The sequence below is a fragment of the Primulina eburnea genome, chromosome 14 (genome assembly GCF_022965805.1).
Source record: "Primulina eburnea isolate SZY01 chromosome 14, ASM2296580v1, whole genome shotgun sequence".
Taxonomy (NCBI): Eukaryota; Viridiplantae; Streptophyta; class Magnoliopsida; order Lamiales; family Gesneriaceae; genus Primulina; species Primulina eburnea.
The window spans coordinates 6,285,514-6,304,552 of record NC_133114.1 but is presented as its reverse complement, the minus strand read 5'-3'; the positions used below and the strand labels follow the sequence as shown (position 1 = coordinate 6,304,552).

Genomic DNA, 19,039 nt, shown 5'->3' with positions numbered 1-19,039 from the left:
AAAAGTGAGCACTCTGCTGCGCTTCCTGTCCTTACTTGCAGCTGTGGCCTGCATGGAATCCCACCCCCACCCACACCCACACCCACACCCACATATGGTCATGGTCTTTGGTACTGTTGATCATCGTATACTTGTATGCACACATGTATGCCTCCTCTTAACTCAGAACAAAAATGAGACCGGGCTACAGCCTAGTTGATCTTAACCTAACTAGACCAGGGTTGGAATCTCACTTTTTCCTTTGTACTACCAAAAAAAAAAAAAAAAAAAAACTCGGCACACAATAAAAGCTGCATCCTGCCAAGTTTTTGTTCTGTTCTATTTGTTTCTTCTAGCAACAAGACACATTGGTGTTGTATGATTTAAATAGGAGTTGGAGAGCATATATATGAGAATACAAAAGCATATTTTTCACTCCCCAAAACTACAACGAGAAATAGCTAACTTCCCACACTTCTGACTGCCTTGGTCATCATGGTAGGGCCAGTGATTAGAGCATGCAAATAACCAAATGTGTTCAGTTCAAAACAAGAAATTTAAAGGCTAGCTAGCTAGATTGACCCTTTAATGCAAATTTAATATACTATAGCTAGTTTTGTTTATAGAGCAATTTCTGGCGGTGGCGGCGACTGCAAGGCGGCAAAGGCCAATTGCTTGGGTGCAGCAGGTGGAGTCTTCTCGAGTTCTACTTCGACCTTCCAATTTAACATGACAACCACTCCATCTTGAACAGGCACGTAAGCCTGTATATGATATCCATCACAAAAGGACAAAAAAGTTAATGCTCACAAAACCCAATACAGAATTATTAAGTTGAAATATAATGGCCTAATAACAAGGCAACAGTTTGAGAATACTTTCATTTATGCACCATAATGTCTTTGCCATTTTAGTGAAACTTGAGACAACTGGGGAAATCAATGTTAAGACAGAGGCCAACCTCCAGTTTCTGGACAAGCTCCTTGGCGTTTGTGGCGGACACAAAGATGTGACGCTGAGAAGGCTTTATGAAGCCATCATCCACTGCTTTATCAATGAAGGTGAGCAGGTTGTTGTAGTACCCATCAACATTCAGCAAACCAACCTGACAATAAATATTTTTAGAAACAAATTCCATCAACATATTCAAAATTATTTGATCAGTCACTGAATCATGCAACCTTCACTCGTGAAAAAATACAAAGAGAAAAAAGGGGACAGATTTCAACTGTACAACTTGGTGCAAGGATGAGGTAAAAGACAAAACGCATTCTTACAGGCTTGTCATGAATGCCTAGCTGAGCCCATGATATTACTTCCAACAATTCCTCCAGGGTGCCATATCCACCTGATACACACAAATTCTCAAATATCAAGATGGAAAGTGTGAAGTGTAGCTCAAACATTAGATGATAATGGTGCATGCTTAAAAGGGACTAAACCCCTTCTTCAAACACCACCAGCGACAAAAAGTTCAAGGTTATACGAAAAGATTTGTATGCCAGTGTGATTATGCACGTACCCGGCAATGCTATAAAGCAATCAGAATGGCGGGCCATCTCAGCTTTCCTCTGGTGCATATCGGCAACCATTCTCACCTCCCCCACTGTCTCACCAGTTTTCTGAAATATCATGCACGAATGATATCAAAATAGCACTAAAAACCAATCTTTATGCACTATATAGAACTTACAAATAATCTGAAGATAAGATTGCTCACCTCTTTGCCAACCAAAGGTCTTGGAATGATCCTGCGACGATGAAAATGTTCATATTAAGACTAATTGAACAAAGATACACGCGAACCGTCAAGATTCAATGCGACTACATTAAAAGTAAACGAGAATAAGACCAAAAATACCCAAGCACGTGTCCTCCGCCTCGATGAACGGCCTCAGAAATCAAGCCCATCAGCCCTATACTTCCTCCACCATACACAAGATCTAACCTTTTCGCCACCTTCATGCAAAACCAAGAAAAATACAAACTTTCATGAGCGGAACATAAAAATCGAACCCACAAAAAATACGAGTTTGTGGGTGCGTAAGAAATGTACGAAGCTCGGAACGACGAAAAATGCCGAAGTTTAAACAACATTACCAGCTCTTGCCCTAGCTCGAGTGCCGCTTCTCCGTAACACTCCCGCTTCCCAGAACTACTACCACAGAATACACAGACCCTCTTGAATCTTGATTCCACAAATTTTTCTTCCATATTTGTCTTCTTTTTTTCCGCGACCTTGTTGTGTCGTTTGTAGTTTGATGTGCACAAGGAAAGAAATGACACGTTTGTTTAATACGCGCAGCTGGAAATTAATACTCATCAAAATAAATATTTACTCAAAAAAAAATGTTAAGATTGAGAAAAATTGACGAAAAAAAAAAATCTCTCAATACCAACAAATATTTCTTTATCAACATTGTCTGACTTATTCAGTATAATTTATAACATGATTTATAAATTATTACATTAATTCAAATATTTACCTGATGTACATAAAATAGTGTTTGTGGATTTTCATATCACAAAAAAAAATATGTACATAAAATTTATAGCATAGATTTTTCAAATAAAAATTTTCAAATTAATTATTAAGAGAAAAAATCTTGCAAAAAATGTTTTATTGAGATTTTAAATATTTTTTTCTATATTCAGCAGATTCAATGTACATATTAATTTGAAAATTCAAAAGACAAGTTTTTTCTCTGGTGCACTCGTCGCTTATAACATTCCAAATATTTTAGATAAAAAAAATTCCAAATATTTTATGCACAATTAAACTAATAAATTCCAGAAGATTCATAACTTATACAATACACCAGTGTCGTGATATTAGTGTGTGTGTATATACATATACATTAGTGTCATGGCATGTATATGTGTATATATTAAAAAAATTTGTGTTAAATAATATCTGTGTAAAATATTTAGAAATTAAAGTAAAAAAATAATAATAATATTTTAAGTGATATGATCATTTAAAATTTAAAAATATAGATAAATATAAAAAATACTTTATTAAATTATTAAAAAGTCATTGATAATATCTAAATTTACTAAAATAAATTTTATAATATTTTTTATTAAATAAAATCTAATTTTGTGGTATTTTACTAAGAGGAATATTTTTTGTTTATTAAAAAAAATCATGACAACAAATTTAGTTACTTTGAAGACTTCAATTTTGATAATAATATAGTATATATATTGTCGTATCAGAGTTCATTCCATAAACAACATGCATAAATTTGGTAACATATCATATTTAATTTATATAACATCAATTATGTTAGGATCGATGGAGATGTTTAGAAGGTGATGAATAAGTATATCACTTTTTTTTAACTTATGAAAAGCGGTGATCTCAACTAGTGTTAGTAGCTGAAATCGGATCTCGATCTTCCAAGTCTAGTAGACAACTGAAAAGTCAGTGCGGAAAAATTCTAACTGAACTTTGCGAACCAAGGTAAAATAAATAAATTACGAACAACAAATCAGCAAAGGAAAATAATACAATTGAAAGTACACAACACAAAGATTGTTTATGGAAGTTCGAAAGACGAATCGCTTCTACGTCTTTATTTTTTTATTTATATAAGAATTCTACTAAAAGACTTTGGTTTTACAACGCTTGTAAACACTCATTTTAATAAACTTACACATTACTTACTGAAACTCTTAGCAACCACTTTCCACAACTTATAAGAATTCTGAATAGAAATACTATTTCTGTCAGTTACAAACTCACGCAAAATATAATAAAAAATGTGTAACACTTGTGAAAACTGGTTCAACACGTTTAATCTCTAAAATAGATCTGATAAATCTTTTATGTGTCTGCTTGTGAGTTTTTCAGTAGAGCTTTGAATCTCATATAGAATGAATGATAGATCGTAGTAGTGTCGAGAGTCTATGTTGAATCTTTAGATGATCTTTTATATATGATTTTCAACGTTCATTTTTGCACAGCTGATAGATAGTTCAGGAGAAGACCTTCAAAAGCCTGGCTAGCTGATGAAGAGCTCAACTGATGAAGAGCTCAGCTGACCAGTTCAACTGAAACAGTGAAATCAGTTCAGCTGACGAGCCAACTGATTTCACCAAACCAGTTCAGAACATCAATTAGGAGCTAACCGTCAAGTTTTTAGAACACGACAAGCTTATCTAAATAGAATCCTGCTATCCGCATTAAGCAAAGCAATTGTCCAGTCAAAAGACAATAATGAACATTGCAGCAGAGCTTTAATTCAAGACGTTCAAAAATAACTGTCAGAAAGGACAAGACACAAATATTGAGGAACTTATTCAAACTGTAACAGACATATTTGATGAGTCTTGAAGAATGGTCATGTAACGTACCGTACTTTTACTATTCAAGATTTGAGGAAAAATTAAAATTTTCTTGAATAAACGTGAACATTCACAATTCGATAAAATAAATAAACTATACGTCTCACAAGTTGTTGCAACAACAACTTTGAAATTTAAAGTTTGACAAAAGTCTAAAATATTTTCATAAAGCTTAAAACATGGCGGTCCTCGGGTTTAGCTCCCGCTCAGTCCAAGCCTGCTCCTCGGTCCCCACCTCCTGTCTCCTCATAAAAGTCCTCACCTGCATCGATCAAGTCTAGTGAGTCTAAAGACTCAACACGTATAAACTGGGAATAACAAATAATACATAATAAAACCACATGCAACTTAAAAATAGAACATACATACTTGAAACTTGAACTTGAAGTAAACTTGAACATTCATACATATCATAGACGTGCCGTAACGTAAAAACTTTTCTTAAACATGCTGCATACTTGAACTTACATAGCTTCAACATTTAGCGTAGAGATATGTTTCAATGCAAGTGACCCATAACATATTTTGCCTGATCAGACTAAACCACAGTACTGGGCTGACAGGGACGTATCCACTGCCACATACATGAGATCCTCGTTCATGCTTTAACTGGTGGATTGGTCCTCGTTCATGCTTTAACGCTTTTCAATCCTGATCTAAACCCGTTCATGCTTTAACGGGGTGGATTGGTCCCCGTTCATGATTTAACGCTTTCCAACCCCATACATACATTGGTCACAAGACATTTAGCATATCTCAAAAACTTGAAAATAATTTTCTTGCACGTCAACATACTTACTTGGCGTTGAGGGATTCGTTGGACTTCGATTCGGGCCGTTGCTGCACATATTAACATGAATTCACATATTTAACTTGCATAGCTTAGACGTATTGATCATGCTTAATTGCAAGTTCATTCAACTCCTTAGGATATTCTAAAATTCCCACGACTCGACTTTGTAAATCATTGCACTAAACCATGACATCAAACCTCAAAGTAAACAATACATTTTTCCCAAAATATGAAGTACACGGACCCCGTGCCCGGGTCCGTGTAGGTTCGCTAAAATGTGTCGTGAAGAAAAGGGAAGGCACGGACCCCGTGCCTAGGTCCGTGTGGGGGTTCATGTATGTTCGTAAAAAAGTTACTCGGGAAAAAGAAGGGACACGGACCTCGTGCTAGGTTCCGTGTAAAGGTCCGGGTAGCTTCGCAAATTTTCACACCGAGAAGAAACAAAGGCACGGACCCCGTGCGCTGGTCCGTGTGGGGGTCCGTGTACCTGCGCAAATCTGAAACTCACGAAAATTCTGAACACGAAATGTTTATCATTCTGGACTCGGTTATATGTACCACGAACCGACACCACGAGACCAACCTAGGATGCCATAACATTGACCCAACTCGCACAAACGTCCCAAAGCAACGACGTTCACCCTACGACACATACGACACAAAAATACGACAATTGACATCAAATCGTTTCTACGACTTCTAATTAAATCAAGTGCCTATCGACATGAAACAAAACCTCAAAAAAATGCTCCCAACATCAATATCAGTGTACCTATATGCATCAACGATCACCCGTCGATCCCCAACGAAGCCTGCAACATTAAAACTTCAAGAACGCATCAATATCAATATTTCTGAAAACGCAGTTTGAGCAGTCCCACGAAAAACATCATAACTCACTCAATTTTAATCCAAATAATTCGAACTTACTGTCAAATCGAAGGTAACAAAAGTTTTACAATTTTTGTGTTGAAAGTTTTCTCAATAACGCGACCGAGAACTCTCAGTATTTAAAAGTACAGCAAAAACGAAATTTTATATCTAAAAATGGCTTCAAAAGCGTTCTAGACATAATTGCTCAAACTCCTACGCATCGCACATGAATTTGTACACATAAATATCAACACACGCATAATATGACGAGATCGATGCAGCAATAACAGTATATACGTGCCTTTTGATGATTTGAAATACCGTAACGACGATACCGAAGCGGAGATGGCGTGAGGATTGATCCGGGATGAACGTGGCGCTAAAATCTTGCAATAAAATTCACGAAAAACTGCTGGAATGATAAAGGGGGATGGGGCGGCTGCTGTATGAGGAAGAACCCTAGGTTTCCTCTCCAATAATGATGAAAATCTGAATTGAAGAGTGTGTGTGTGTTTTACGTTATTTAGTGTGTGTAAAAGTGTGTGTGTGCGTGTGATTAGTAAATTAGGGAGAGTAAAAATTTGCTTAATTATTAATTAGTACTAATTTTAAAATACTAACTCTCCCTTAACTTTAACAAAAATCTCTAATTTAAAATAAAATGTACATGTGCTAGTCTTTTAAAAGTTTTAAAATTCTAAAATTCACCTAATAATTAAATTAGGCTTTAAAATGCTAAAAACTTAATAAATGAGTTAAAATGCCCCATCTCTAACTTAAAATAAATACCACGTTTAAAATCGTCAAAATCGTCATCGGTCTCTTTTCCTCGAACCCGCCTCGAATAATCGCCTGGAACATGAAACTTGAAAAACATTTTAACGTGCATCACACAAACATTAAAATAATACAATTTAAATAAATCACGCTTCACTAAAATCAATTTAAACTTAAATAAAATATTTAACAATTTAATTAATACATGGGTTATACGTGTACTAAATTTGGGCACTATAGGTCACAAAGCCTCTATAAATACAATATCAAGACCATCAACAAATAAGTGTGTGAAAAAGGGCATGTTCAGCTTACAAGAAGCAATCCGCCCAGATTTGAAGAAACACTTCAACATGTTATTAGCTTAAATTAGAAACACAATACCCTAAGTGTGTGAAAACACTTTCGTGTTGTATTCATAGATCTGTTCTCAGACACTCACACACAATCATTCACATATACAGAGAGTTATGCTTATTGAATAGCTGAGTGAGTCTTGCACAAAGACGTTAAACTTGTGCACGAAGTCTTTAACACATAGATGTTAAGCAATTGTTGGCTGGAAGATGCTGGCTTCAGTCTAGGCTAGGAGTTCAGTTAGGCAGTAGCGTAAGTCCTAAGCTGAGTGAGTTTGTATAAGGTTTTGTATAAATCAAAGTTTTCTAGTAGATCATATCCGATGTAGTAGAAGAGGTGATGTATGAGCAGTTGAAGTCTCCAAAAATCCATAAATATATCTTCTGTACTTAACTATTTAAATATTGTTTTTAAATCGATTTGATAAGTTCGAGCTGATATTAATTCAATTCTCACTATAACTGGACTGATACAAGAAAGAACTCATCCGCCTCATTTCAGTTATTCAGTTCACACAAGGTAATATACTTTGAAAATAATCAGCTTTCTTAACAAATGCTTATTTCGAGTATTTTCCGCTTGGTTTAAAATCAAACTAGATCTAATTCATTGGTGTTTACATTCTTAGAACACGAACTATTGCAGCTCATTGAGAATATTGTGTTTGAAGCACCCTCACATGTGTTAGAACCGATCCATCAGAAACATTGAATTTGGTGTTCTTAATTAGCAGTTCCAGAGTCTTCCCCCATATGTTCAAGATCTGTTAATTTAGCTTATACTATAGGGATAGGGTCCAACTCAGGAAAAACCGCTTCCGATCTAGCAAACTTGTCCCACATAGCCTGAAGAATAGAACTAGCTTCTGGAGTCTTGTCTGGATGAATAAAGGAAGGTTCAGGATCAGCAGAAAGTTCAGCATCAGTAGCAGTCAGGAAAGCTCAATGCTAGGTTGAGAAGTGTACAAGTAAACAATAAATGATTTAATATGAGAATTTCTCTAGACATCCTCATCCATAATATAGAAGCCAATGCTTTAGAATCGTGAGAAGGAAAAGAGATTGGAAAAACTGGCAACATCAGTCATCTCGATAGAAGGGCTTCTACAGGAGGTGGGGGAGTAGAAAAATTATCTTCAGTAGCTAGATCCTGGATCAACCATGATATCATATGCTAACAGAGCCACTTGGAAAATGGAATTAACCACACCATCCACCGTGGATAATAAGAGATATCTGATAAAAGAGGGGAGATGAGGATTGCAAGTTTGATCAGTAGCGACTACAACAGTTGGCGAAGGTGCATGAGTACTTGATGCCTTTTTTCTTGGTGGAGACTTTTCAAATTCCTTTACTAACTAAGCTTGTACGTGCAGTGGAGCTTGTGCCTTGGAAGCAACTCTGACAGAAAATTCCACTTCCATCACTGAAATAATCATCATCAGAGTTGAAAGATCATTTCTGATTTGTCAGATAACTTTAACATCATGAAAATCAGTATGACCATATTGATCGTACTTACTCTTCAATGTATGCAGGGCTTCATCGAGTTTGAAAACTTTCTTCTTGACCAATACATATGCTCTTCTGGTCATGGACGTGACAACAATGGTTGTTTTAGCATGAGAAAAGACCATGGCCTTTACCTTTAATGCTTTTTCTAACTTCTTCTTAGAAAAAATCAATTTCTTGATTAACACATTTATCGACTTCCTTCATATGCAGATCAATTTGAGTCTGTACAAAATATTTTGGAGCTTCATATTAATCAAATTCTTCAGCAATTGGTTTGAAAACATTTAGCATTTGCCCTTTCCAATAACATTAGAGTGAAGTAACCCAGGTCGAGTAGTTTCTGACAGAATATCTCTAATAACAACTCATTTAGGTCTAGGAGCTAAGATAACATTGATGATGACCATGCTGCTGATAAAATAGCACGAAGAGGTAGTTCTGAAATAGGTTGTTCTAGTTGTGGTTCAAAAGAAGTGAACGCTTGGATGATAGGAACAATGCAATAGGAGATGGACAGACTTATGGTTTAGATGAAATATCATAAAAAATTGTCTTCTTGGGAGCCTTAACATTGATAGTTTTTGGTTTCTTCTTGGTTGGAAGTGTTATCGGCATAAATGCAGGGCCTTCAGAAGTCGTCTGCTCATAGTCACTTTGCATTATAAGCTTTCTCTTTGGCTTATTCTTGATCGTAGATGTTTGAGCTTCACCAATTTAAACTCCTTCTTTACCGAGGCAATTAGAACAACCAAAAATTTGGGTTTGATAGCTAAGATATTTGCAACATTCAATATCTTAGTCTTGCTCAAGTTTTGAGCAGCAGAAACAGAAACACTCAAAACGACAAACAACTTGTAAAGCTAAACGACAAAACTATCAAATCTCTTTTCAATCTTATCCACTAGAACATTGAAAATAAGTGAAGACCGGTTCACCTTCACACTGACAGTAATAGTAGCCACACCAAAAACTTATCTTTAGTGCTGGCATAAAATGATCCAGCTTTGATCAGTGGTGCTTTCAAAATAAGATTCATCAACACTTGATATTCCATATTCATCTCCTTATTTTCGCATGAAACTGATATGGCATTGTTGGTAGCAGAGAAATTCAACTTCATCTGAGAAATAATGGACTTGGATAGATGAGAGAAGTCAGAAAGTCCCTGGTTAGGCAGACAGAAAGTAGATGCAAAAAGAGCTTCATCGATAAGAATGGACTTGCCACCCAAAGTGCATGAAATCTACTTGGAAACATTGATGATAACATATGAATATAATTCCAAAATAGTATCGTTGATGCCATACACAAAGTCAAAATTCACTTGATAATAGTTCATCTTGTAGACGAAAATTTATGCAAGTATGAGATTGAATCGAAGTAAAAGAGTTCAAGAATACAAAGATTGCCATGAGAATACTGAAAGAAAGAATGCAAAATGATTGTTGAGTAAATGATAGGATCGGTTAACTCAAGGTGAAAGTGTTTAGAAGGGGGGGGGGGGGGGGTTGAATAAACACTTGCTAAATTAAAACTTCTTCGAAAGGTTGGGTTCAGTTTTGTTACAAACTGACTCAAGTATCTCGTCGGTCGATAACAATCAGTTAAACTGAATAAAACAGTTGCGGAAAACTAACTGACTGAAAGATAGAATGGATAACTGAAAGTAAATAATACAGGAAATGTTTCTGGATGTTCGGAGACTTGAATAACTCCTACGTCACCCCTTCTATCACAAAGATAGGATATTCACTAAAAAACTTTGATCAAATACAATAACGTGTACTGACCCACTTCAGTTTGGACATATCTATTGCCAAAACTGAAACTCTTAGTTAACAACTCTTTAACAGATCACAACTGATCTTAGCACAACTTGTACAATTTATCGAAGATTACAAAGTGCTTTTTCTAGCTCAAAACGTAGCCTGAATGCTACTGATAAAACTGATAAGCTTGAGCTTTGATTTGACGAAGTTGAGAGAATATTTTCGCAGAGTAACAGCAAGTAAAATGAGTAGTTCAGAATCGGTAGTTCTTCAGCTGCTCTCTTCGACTATTTATAGGCTTCTGTCAACGGTAACATTTATTTGAATAACAGCCATTGTTTGCCACGTCGATATTCTCTGACAGATCGTACACTGCAACTTTTTGAAATGCGGCGTTCCACTACTACTGTTGCAGTTAGACTGTACTATATGTCGGTTGTCGCAATCAATTGATGACGTGTTCAGTTAGGAACACACTTTACTGATCGATGGTTGAGGCGCTTAAATAATAGCTGAACGATCAGTTACGTAACCAGTTAGTAACTTCAATGCGTAAATCAGTTGCTTGATTCAGTTACTTGGTTCAGTTGGTTAATTTGTCAAACTCCGGAATAAGATTTCCAACAATTTCCCCCTTTATGGTGTTTGACAAAACTTAGTAACATAGGAAATAGTAACTGACTCCATTGTAGATAACATAAACTGAATAGATTCTCATAACTGAATCATACAATAAACAAGAGATTTAGGCTTCTCTCTGTTTCTTCAGTAGTTCTTTCAGTTCATCCCTGAATAGCTCTTTCAGTTCTTCCCCCTTTTTGTCAAACAGGGCTACTTGAACTGATAATCTCTGCACGTGATTTGATAGAACGGAGATGGAGGTAGAAAAATTTTCGATTGAAGTCTGGACGAGCAGCTGTAGCGCATCCATTTTTCTGGACATAAGTGTCTGAACTGCATCAACTTTACTGTTAGAAGATTTCTGAGAAGTAGTAATACAAGCAGCTATTCCTTTGAATTTTTGAACTTCGAGGACTGCTGCACATAATAAACGAATGTCCGCCTGTATTTTATTCAATTGCTCTTTATTGAATTCATGAGACTGATCTTGTTTCAAGGTGTGGGACAGCTGAGTGTTTTGCATATTCGTCATTGCTGTCACCATATTGTTCATGTTATTCTGCATATTTTGGATCTCTTTAAGAACTAGATCCATGTCTGAGACTTCTAGAGGATGAGAGAAATCTGATCCTTTTGGAGCTTGATCAAAAATGATCAACGATTTATCAGTCTTGTCCATCTCATGAGAAATATTGACATCAGTTGTAGCAATCTCTGCCTGTACTGAATGAGGTGAAGAGAGAATTTGAAGAGTAGGCGATCCAGTGGTCTCTACAACTGGTACCTCTTTAGATTGATCAGTTTCGGTAACTGGCACTTCAGTTGGAGATAACTTCTCAGCATATACATCTAGCTGAGCTAATGTAGAATCTTTTGGAATAGAGTGATCAACGGAGTGATCAACTGAATCAGTTCTAAGAGCATCCTTCGGAGATTCTTGCATTACTGTCTGGATTATTTCATCGATGGTGGCAAAAGAGAGATCAGCCTCAGAGTATAGTTGTTTTTCAGCAGCTGGTGAAGTCTGAACTGGCAGTTCAGTTGAAAGAAAAACCTGTTCAGTGTTTATAGTTTGCTGCTGTGGTTCCTCAGTCACCATCTCTGTATTGCTTTCATCATCAGCAGACGTGCCTTTGTGAAACACCAATTCCTGATCTAATTCCCAAAATTTGATTTGAGATTGGATTCCGATTAGATCAGTATCCAGCTGAGTGATCACGGCTCTATCGGAATAAGCAGTTGGATCAGTGGGAGTGTAGTTCTTTTTCAGAGATTCCAAAATCTGAGCCAACTTCTTGGCCCTTACTTGATCAAAGAAATAATTCATGCGATGCAGAGCCTGGACAATTGTAGCTGCCTTGACAGTTTTGAGAACGATGTCTTCCAACTTAATAAATTTGTCCAGTTGGGACTTTTTCTTCAGTTGTTTAGCAAAAACTTCTGTCCTGAAGGCTGTCCAGCTATCATATGCCACAAGTTGTGTAGCAGCAAAATCATTGACTTGTTCCCATACAAGATCAATGTGAGTTTGAATGGAGTTGGTGGGTCTGGGTTCTTCAATGAGCTTCTCTTTTCCCTTGTCTGAACTTAATATATGAGGAATATCAAGTCCAGTATTCGTTGTTTCAACTCTTTCAATAATTGAAATACCCTTTGGCCTAGCCTGGGCTAATACAGCAGGGGTCTTGACCTTAGTCTGAGGAGCTTTGATCAAGACTGATTTTTCAGTTTGGCCCGGAATAACCACTTTTAAGGGCACTGCTTCAATGGGCTTTTGAGTACTTGAAGAAGGAGTCTTTTCAGCAAGAACATTGACCTCAAATTTTGCTGGTTTGGACTTACGAGTCCTTGGTTTCTTTGATATTGTAGGTGAAGGAGTTTCCTCGGACTCAGATTCAGTTATTATCAGTTTTCTCTTAACTGATTTCGATTGAGCCAAAGACTTGGCCTTCTTAACTGATTTTGGAGCAGTCTGTTGATCTCCTATCTCCTTCTTTACTTCAATAAAGTTAGCAGAGGAGATATCCAATTTGATTTTGATGGGCTGGGAGTTTTTGGCATTAAAGACCTTGAACTTTGCCGTTGTCTCAGAATCATCACCCACCAAACCTTTGACTTTCATCAAATAACTGATCTGCACAGCAAATCCTTTAGACTTTTTCGGAGAGACAAACATATTCTTCAAAATTGTAAACAGAAAATGTTTCCAGTTAAACTCCCGTTCCGTCATGATAATCGTCATGGCTTGAAATTTCTCAAGGGTCAAAGCAGCGAAAGAACCTGCTTTAGCGAGAAGACCCTTTGCAACAATATCTGCTAACAACTGTACCTCTTGCTTTAGTTCCTTCTTTGGGTCTGAGACTTTGATCTTCTGCCCATCAGTTGAGAGTTTAGTTTGCATCTCCTCTACGTCTGATGCTTTTACCTCTGACAGAAGGGTCATGCCATCAGATGGCAGTAGAAAGGCTTCTCCGAATAAATCCTCGGATATTATCAGTTGTTGGTTGTTGATTGTTGAAACAATTTCTCCAGCATCATTGATTTGCCCAGAAGAATAGAATTCTTGAATCTCCTTTACGTATATTTCTTGAGAATATTGGCCCAAGAATTTCTTCAACCCAGCTGTGTCTAGTTTTTGAAATACTTTCTTTACTTCAGTGTCCCCAAAGGATAGAATGGATCCAAAATTTATCGCCATTGCATTCATTATGTATGCTGGTGTTTGATTCGCCATTTCTGAAGATGCGTAGATTCCTGAAACGAAGAGAGAATAAGTTTTGTGATAAACTCTGAGAACTTAGAATAGCTGAAAGCGTAAGGACGATGAACTGAATTGAAGCGGGTAAAGTAATGAAATGTGTGACTGTTTGAATTATCGGACACGTGTCAGTCCAAAAAAAAAACGTGTGTATGTGTGTACTAAGCAAGTGGATAATTCAAATGATTTGGAAAGTGTCACGCTGCAACCTCTGATTGGTTGTCAGAGAGCATTTAATGCTAGTAAATCAGTCACGTTGGTACATCTGAATAAAATATGATTAAATGAATAACGTATGTGAGAAGATTAGAAAAATTCTCAACTGAACTGTCAATTAATAAAAATTGAGCGAGTTCAGTCGAGACTTTGCTAACAACTGACTTCTCAGTTATCATTTTAAATCAGATTATTCCCCCTTAAAACATGCAGAAACTGAAGGTTTAAGCATTAAAACAGAAGAAAATCTTATTGCTTAGGAGATTAATCGTCGGCTGACGTCATCAATTCATCTTGCGTCATCCTGTGCTATAAATACAAGTAAATCAGTTAGGTTTAAACATATATCATTTAAGCAACAAACACAAATGGCAAGAGCTGGAAGTTCAAGAGTTCCTGACGATGCTACGACTTTCATGGAAGCAGCTGAGGCCAAAATGAGATCTGCTATAGAAGAGCAGATATATGATGAGGTGCTAGGCCTTTGGGAAAGACTGCAGGAACTTCAAGTTTTGTACTATAGTGGAGAGGTGAATACTCCACGACTGATGGCCAAAATAAGCAAGTACCGGGAACGTTTGCACGTTTCCGAAACTTTTGATTTCTTTGATGACCCGCATATCTATCAGTTGATGGTGTACAAAGAAAGAGGAGCTTTGAGGAAGCTCATCCGCTCACACAGCTATGGCAAGAGTTCTACTCCAGCAATAAGAGGATGGGTGTCCATATGGATGAGCTATATGGAACAAAAATATCTTGATGTAATCAGAGAGAATTTCTTCAGATCCTGTTAATGAATGAATCTTGGTTCTTATTTATCAACTGCTGTCTTGTCAGTTAACTTCTTAACCCTTAATGTTCCCCCTTAATACAAGCATTAATAAGAAAGACAACACTTAAGACCAGATTAAATAAATCCTGAAATTTAGAAGATTGATCGACGTCTAAAAAGTAGAGTCCTTTCGTCTTCCTCATCCTGTTCTATAAATAAGATTGAAGCGGTCAGTAACAAATATCTTTATGAAACAAGGTTAGTAGAAGAAAATGGCAGGTGCTGGTACTTCTAAAACTTTGATGAAGGTAGAAGAGATAATGAAGACAGCTTTGGAGCGCATGAAGATGCAAGTAGAAGACGAAGTTTTCCTGTATATCCTTCAATATCAAGAAAATCTCCAGGGGCTCCATTTCCTCTGGGAGAATGAAATGGCTACCACTCCCAAACAACAGAGAAAGCTCGAGAAGTATCGAGCCCGACTGCATGAGTTCAACGTGGAAGACGTTTTCAGACCTGACAATCTTTACGAGTTAATGCTCCGTAAAGAGAAGAAACTCCTGGAGAATGTAGCTGCATCACCCAGCTTTGTTTCCATTCAAGTTGAAGACTTGGGAGCATGGTTAAAGAACTGGAAGGAGTCTGTTGATCAAGAACTGAAGGATGTAATCAAAAAGAATTTTTACAGTTATTAATGAAAAGCTAGTATTTTTAGTTTTGTTATATTTTGCAAAGATCAGTTTTATCAGTCTCAGAAATTGATAAGATGCTAAAACAGAACGAAACAAAACTAATAAGCGACAAAAAAAAAAATGAACAGCTGATGTACGTCCATTGAGCTGATTTAAGATAACTCAATTAAACCAAGTATATTTCTAAAATGAGAAAACTTAGTCTCGGGTAGTGGTTTGGTGAAGATATCAGCTGCTTGTTGTTCAGTTGAGACGTATTCCAGTCTGATTTCCTTCTTGAGAGCATGATCTCTGATGAAGTGATGTCTGACATCTATGTGTTTGGTTCGAGAGTGAAGAACTGGATTGTAGGTTATAGCAATTGTGCTTGTGTTGTCACAAAATATAGGTGATTCTTTAGCATCAACTCCATAATCTCTTAGTTGTTGCTGAATCCAGAGCAGTTGGGCACAACAGCTTCCAGCAGCAAGATATTCTGCTTCAGTTGTGGAAGTTGCTATGGATGTTTGCTTTTTGCTGAACCAAGAAATCAGTCGGTCTCCTAGAAACTGACATGATCCACTTGTACTTTTTCGATCAAGTTTACATCCTGCATAGTCTGCATCTGAATAACCAACTAAATTGAAAGATGAGTCTTTAGAATACCATAACCCAACATTTTGTTTGCCTTTAAGATATTTCAAAATACGTTTGGCAGCAGCAAAATGTGATTGCTTAGGATTTGCCTGAAATTTAGCACACATACAGACAGCAAACACAATATCAGGACGACTAGCAGTTAGATACAATAATGAACCTATTAAACCTCTGTAAAGCGTCGTCTCAACTGATATTCCCCCTTGATCAGTGTCTAGTTTAACTGATGAGCTCATGGGAGTGCTTGCAGCTGAACACGATTCCATGCCAAATTTCTTTAGCAATTCCTTTGTATATTTTGTTTGACTGATGAAGGTGCCTGAATCCAATTGTTTCACTTGTAATCCAAGAAAGAATGTCAGTTCACCCATCATGCTCATTTCGAATTTTTCCTGCATCAACTTAGCAAATTTCTCACATAATTTGGGGTTAGTTGACCCAAATATAATATCATCAACATAAATTTGAACAAGTAAGATATGATCATTCTTAGAAAATTTGAACAACGTCTTATCAACTGATCCAACAGAAAAATCATGATCAGTTAGAAATTTTGAAAGAGTTTCGTACCAAGCTCTTGGAGCTTGTTTAAGACCATATAAGGCTTTGTTCAAATGATAGACATGATCAGGAAGGTGATGATTAACAAAACCTGGAGGTTGTTCAACAAAGACTTCTTCCTGCAACTGTCCATTCAGAAATGCGCTTTTAACATCCATCTGGTACACTTTGAAATTTTTGAATGATGCATAGGCCAGGAATATTCTTATTGCTTCCAGTCTTGCAACTGGTGCATATGTCTCATCATAATCAATTCCTTCTTCCTGCCTGTATCCTTGTGCAACTAGCCTTGCTTTGAGCGCACAACTGAACCATCCTCGTTCAGTTTGTTCCTGTATACCCATTTTGTACCTATAACATTTTTGGAAATTGGTCTTGGAACTAAGTTCCAGACATTATTATGGATAAACTGATTTAGCTCTTCTTGCATAGCATTTATCCAGTTAGGATCAGCAAGATCTTCATCAGTTTTCTTTGGTTCCAGTTGAGATACAAAAGCTGAATGAATGAATAAGTTAAGCATTTGATTTCTCGTTCTTACCGGATCAGATGGATTACCTATCACCAATTCTGGAGGATGTGATTTCTTCCATCTGAGTTCAGCATTTGTTGATTCCAAATTGGTAACTGCTTCAGTAGGTAACTGATTGGTTTCAGTTTCAGTTGGAGCTGTTTCAGTTGGCAACTGAATCTCATTTGTTTGTTCTACTAACTGATTAGCTTCCAATTCAACAGCCTGATCTAATATCTCAGGTTCAGGTGTTTGGAGATTGCTTTGATTAATATGAATATCTTCTTCATCATCATCCTCCAAACTGATATCTGTAAATCTGTCAGCTAGCTCAACTGTATCAGTTGGCTTATCAGTTAGTACAGTTTCATCAAAAACAACATGAATAGATTCTTCAACATTTAAAGTGTTTTTGTTGAAGACTCTGTAAGCTTTACTTACTGATGAATAACCAAGAAATATTCCTTCTGCAGATTTAGCATCAAAAGCTTTTAAATGAGTTTTACCATTGTCGAGTATAAAACATCTGCAGCCGAATATTTTAAAGTAAGAAACCACACTTTTTGTTCCATGCCAGATCTCATACGGTGTTTTCAAATGATTCTTATTAATCATTGATCTGTTTTGAGTGTAACACGCAGTGTTTACTGCTTCTGCCCAAAACCTTTGAGAGATACTAGAATCAGCAAGCATTGTTCTAGCAGCTTCCTTAAGTGTTCGATTTCTCCTTTCAGCTACACCATTTTGCTGAGGAGTTCTTGCTGCTGAGAGCTCATGTTTGATTCCAGTATTCTCTAAATAGTTTGAAAGAATTTGATTGATGAATTCAGTTCCTCGATCGGATCTGATTCTATCAATTCCAACTGATTTTTCATTTAATAATCTTTTGAAAAGCTTGATCAGTTGAGCAGCAGTTTGGTCTTTGGTCTTGAGAAAAATGACCCATGTGAATCTAGAAAAATCATCTACAACCACCAAGGTGTATTTCATTCCCCCTAAGCTCATGACTGGTATTGGACCAAAGAGATCCATATGTAATAGTTCTAAGCATCGGGAAGAAGATTTACGACCCTTGTTCTTAAAAGAAGATTTTATTTGTTTGCCAAACTGACATGCTGAGCAAATTTTGTCTTTTGTAAAATCCATTTTGGGCAGCCCAGTAACAAGATCATGTTTACTCAAATATGCAATAGATTTGAAATTCAGGTGGTTTAATCTCCTATGCCATAACCAGTTTTTGGTAGATTTTGAAGCAATAAAACATATTGGTGCATAAGGTTGATCATTCCAGCTGACTTTGTATGTGTTTCCACATCTTTTGCCAGTTAGAATGATCTCATCAGTTGAGTTTTTGACTGAGCAAATAAGTTTGTCAAATTGAATTGAAAATCCATTATCGCATAACTGACTGATGCTTATCAGATTATACTTAAGATTCTCGACTAACAAAACATCATTAATGGTGAAGTTACCATGGATAAGCTTACCCTTACCCACAGTTTTACCTTTCGAGTTATCTCCAAAACTGATGTTTGGTCCAGTGTATTTGACTGGTTGAGATAATAACCTTGAATCTCCTGTCATGTGGCGTGAGCATCCACTGTCTAGATACCATATAGATCCAGTGCTTGTACCTGTTACCTGCAGTCAAATACAAAATAAGATTGTGGTACCCTTTGTTTATTTGGGTCCAAAGTTGATTAGTCCTTTAGGAATCCAAACTTGGATCAGTCTGACTGACCGTCCAGTTGCTGTATTCCATATGGTCTTTCTCGTTTTGTGTGTGCTTTGTGTGTGATGCATAGGTGAAACAATATGTGATTTTGCCTTTCCCAACTGATTGTTCAGCCTATATCGTTT

The 19,039-nt window shown here is 36.7% G+C and overlaps 1 protein-coding gene across 1 annotated transcript; it reads right to left on the bottom strand.

Moving 5' to 3' along the window:
• Window positions 1-423: 423 nt before the first annotated feature.
• On the bottom strand, window positions 424-2,223 carry LOC140812324 (cytokinin riboside 5'-monophosphate phosphoribohydrolase LOG5-like). The gene is made up of 7 exons (XM_073170565.1): window positions 2,080-2,223; window positions 1,841-1,938; window positions 1,700-1,730; window positions 1,502-1,601; window positions 1,257-1,327; window positions 941-1,084; window positions 424-743 (listed from the first exon to the last, which is right to left on the bottom strand). Exons 1-7 carry the CDS (start codon window positions 2,191-2,193, stop codon window positions 600-602), a joined length of 702 nt encoding a protein of 233 aa, XP_073026666.1. The 5' UTR covers window positions 2,194-2,223; the 3' UTR covers window positions 424-599.
• Window positions 2,224-19,039: the final 16,816 nt, after the last annotated feature.

Excerpts from the sequence above, each read along its gene's own strand:
- LOC140812324 (XM_073170565.1), bottom strand. The coding sequence starts at position 2,193 with ATGGAAGAAAAATTTGTGGAATCAAGATTCAAGAGGGTCTGTGTATTC. Across the intron at positions 1,731-1,840 it reads GGCGGAGGACACGTGCTTGG|GATCATTCCAAGACCTTTGG; the intron begins GTATTTTTGGTC and ends TCATCGTCGCAG. Across the intron at positions 744-940 it reads AGCTTGTCCAGAAACTGGAG|GCTTACGTGCCTGTTCAAGA; the intron begins GTTGGCCTCTGT and ends TATCATATACAG.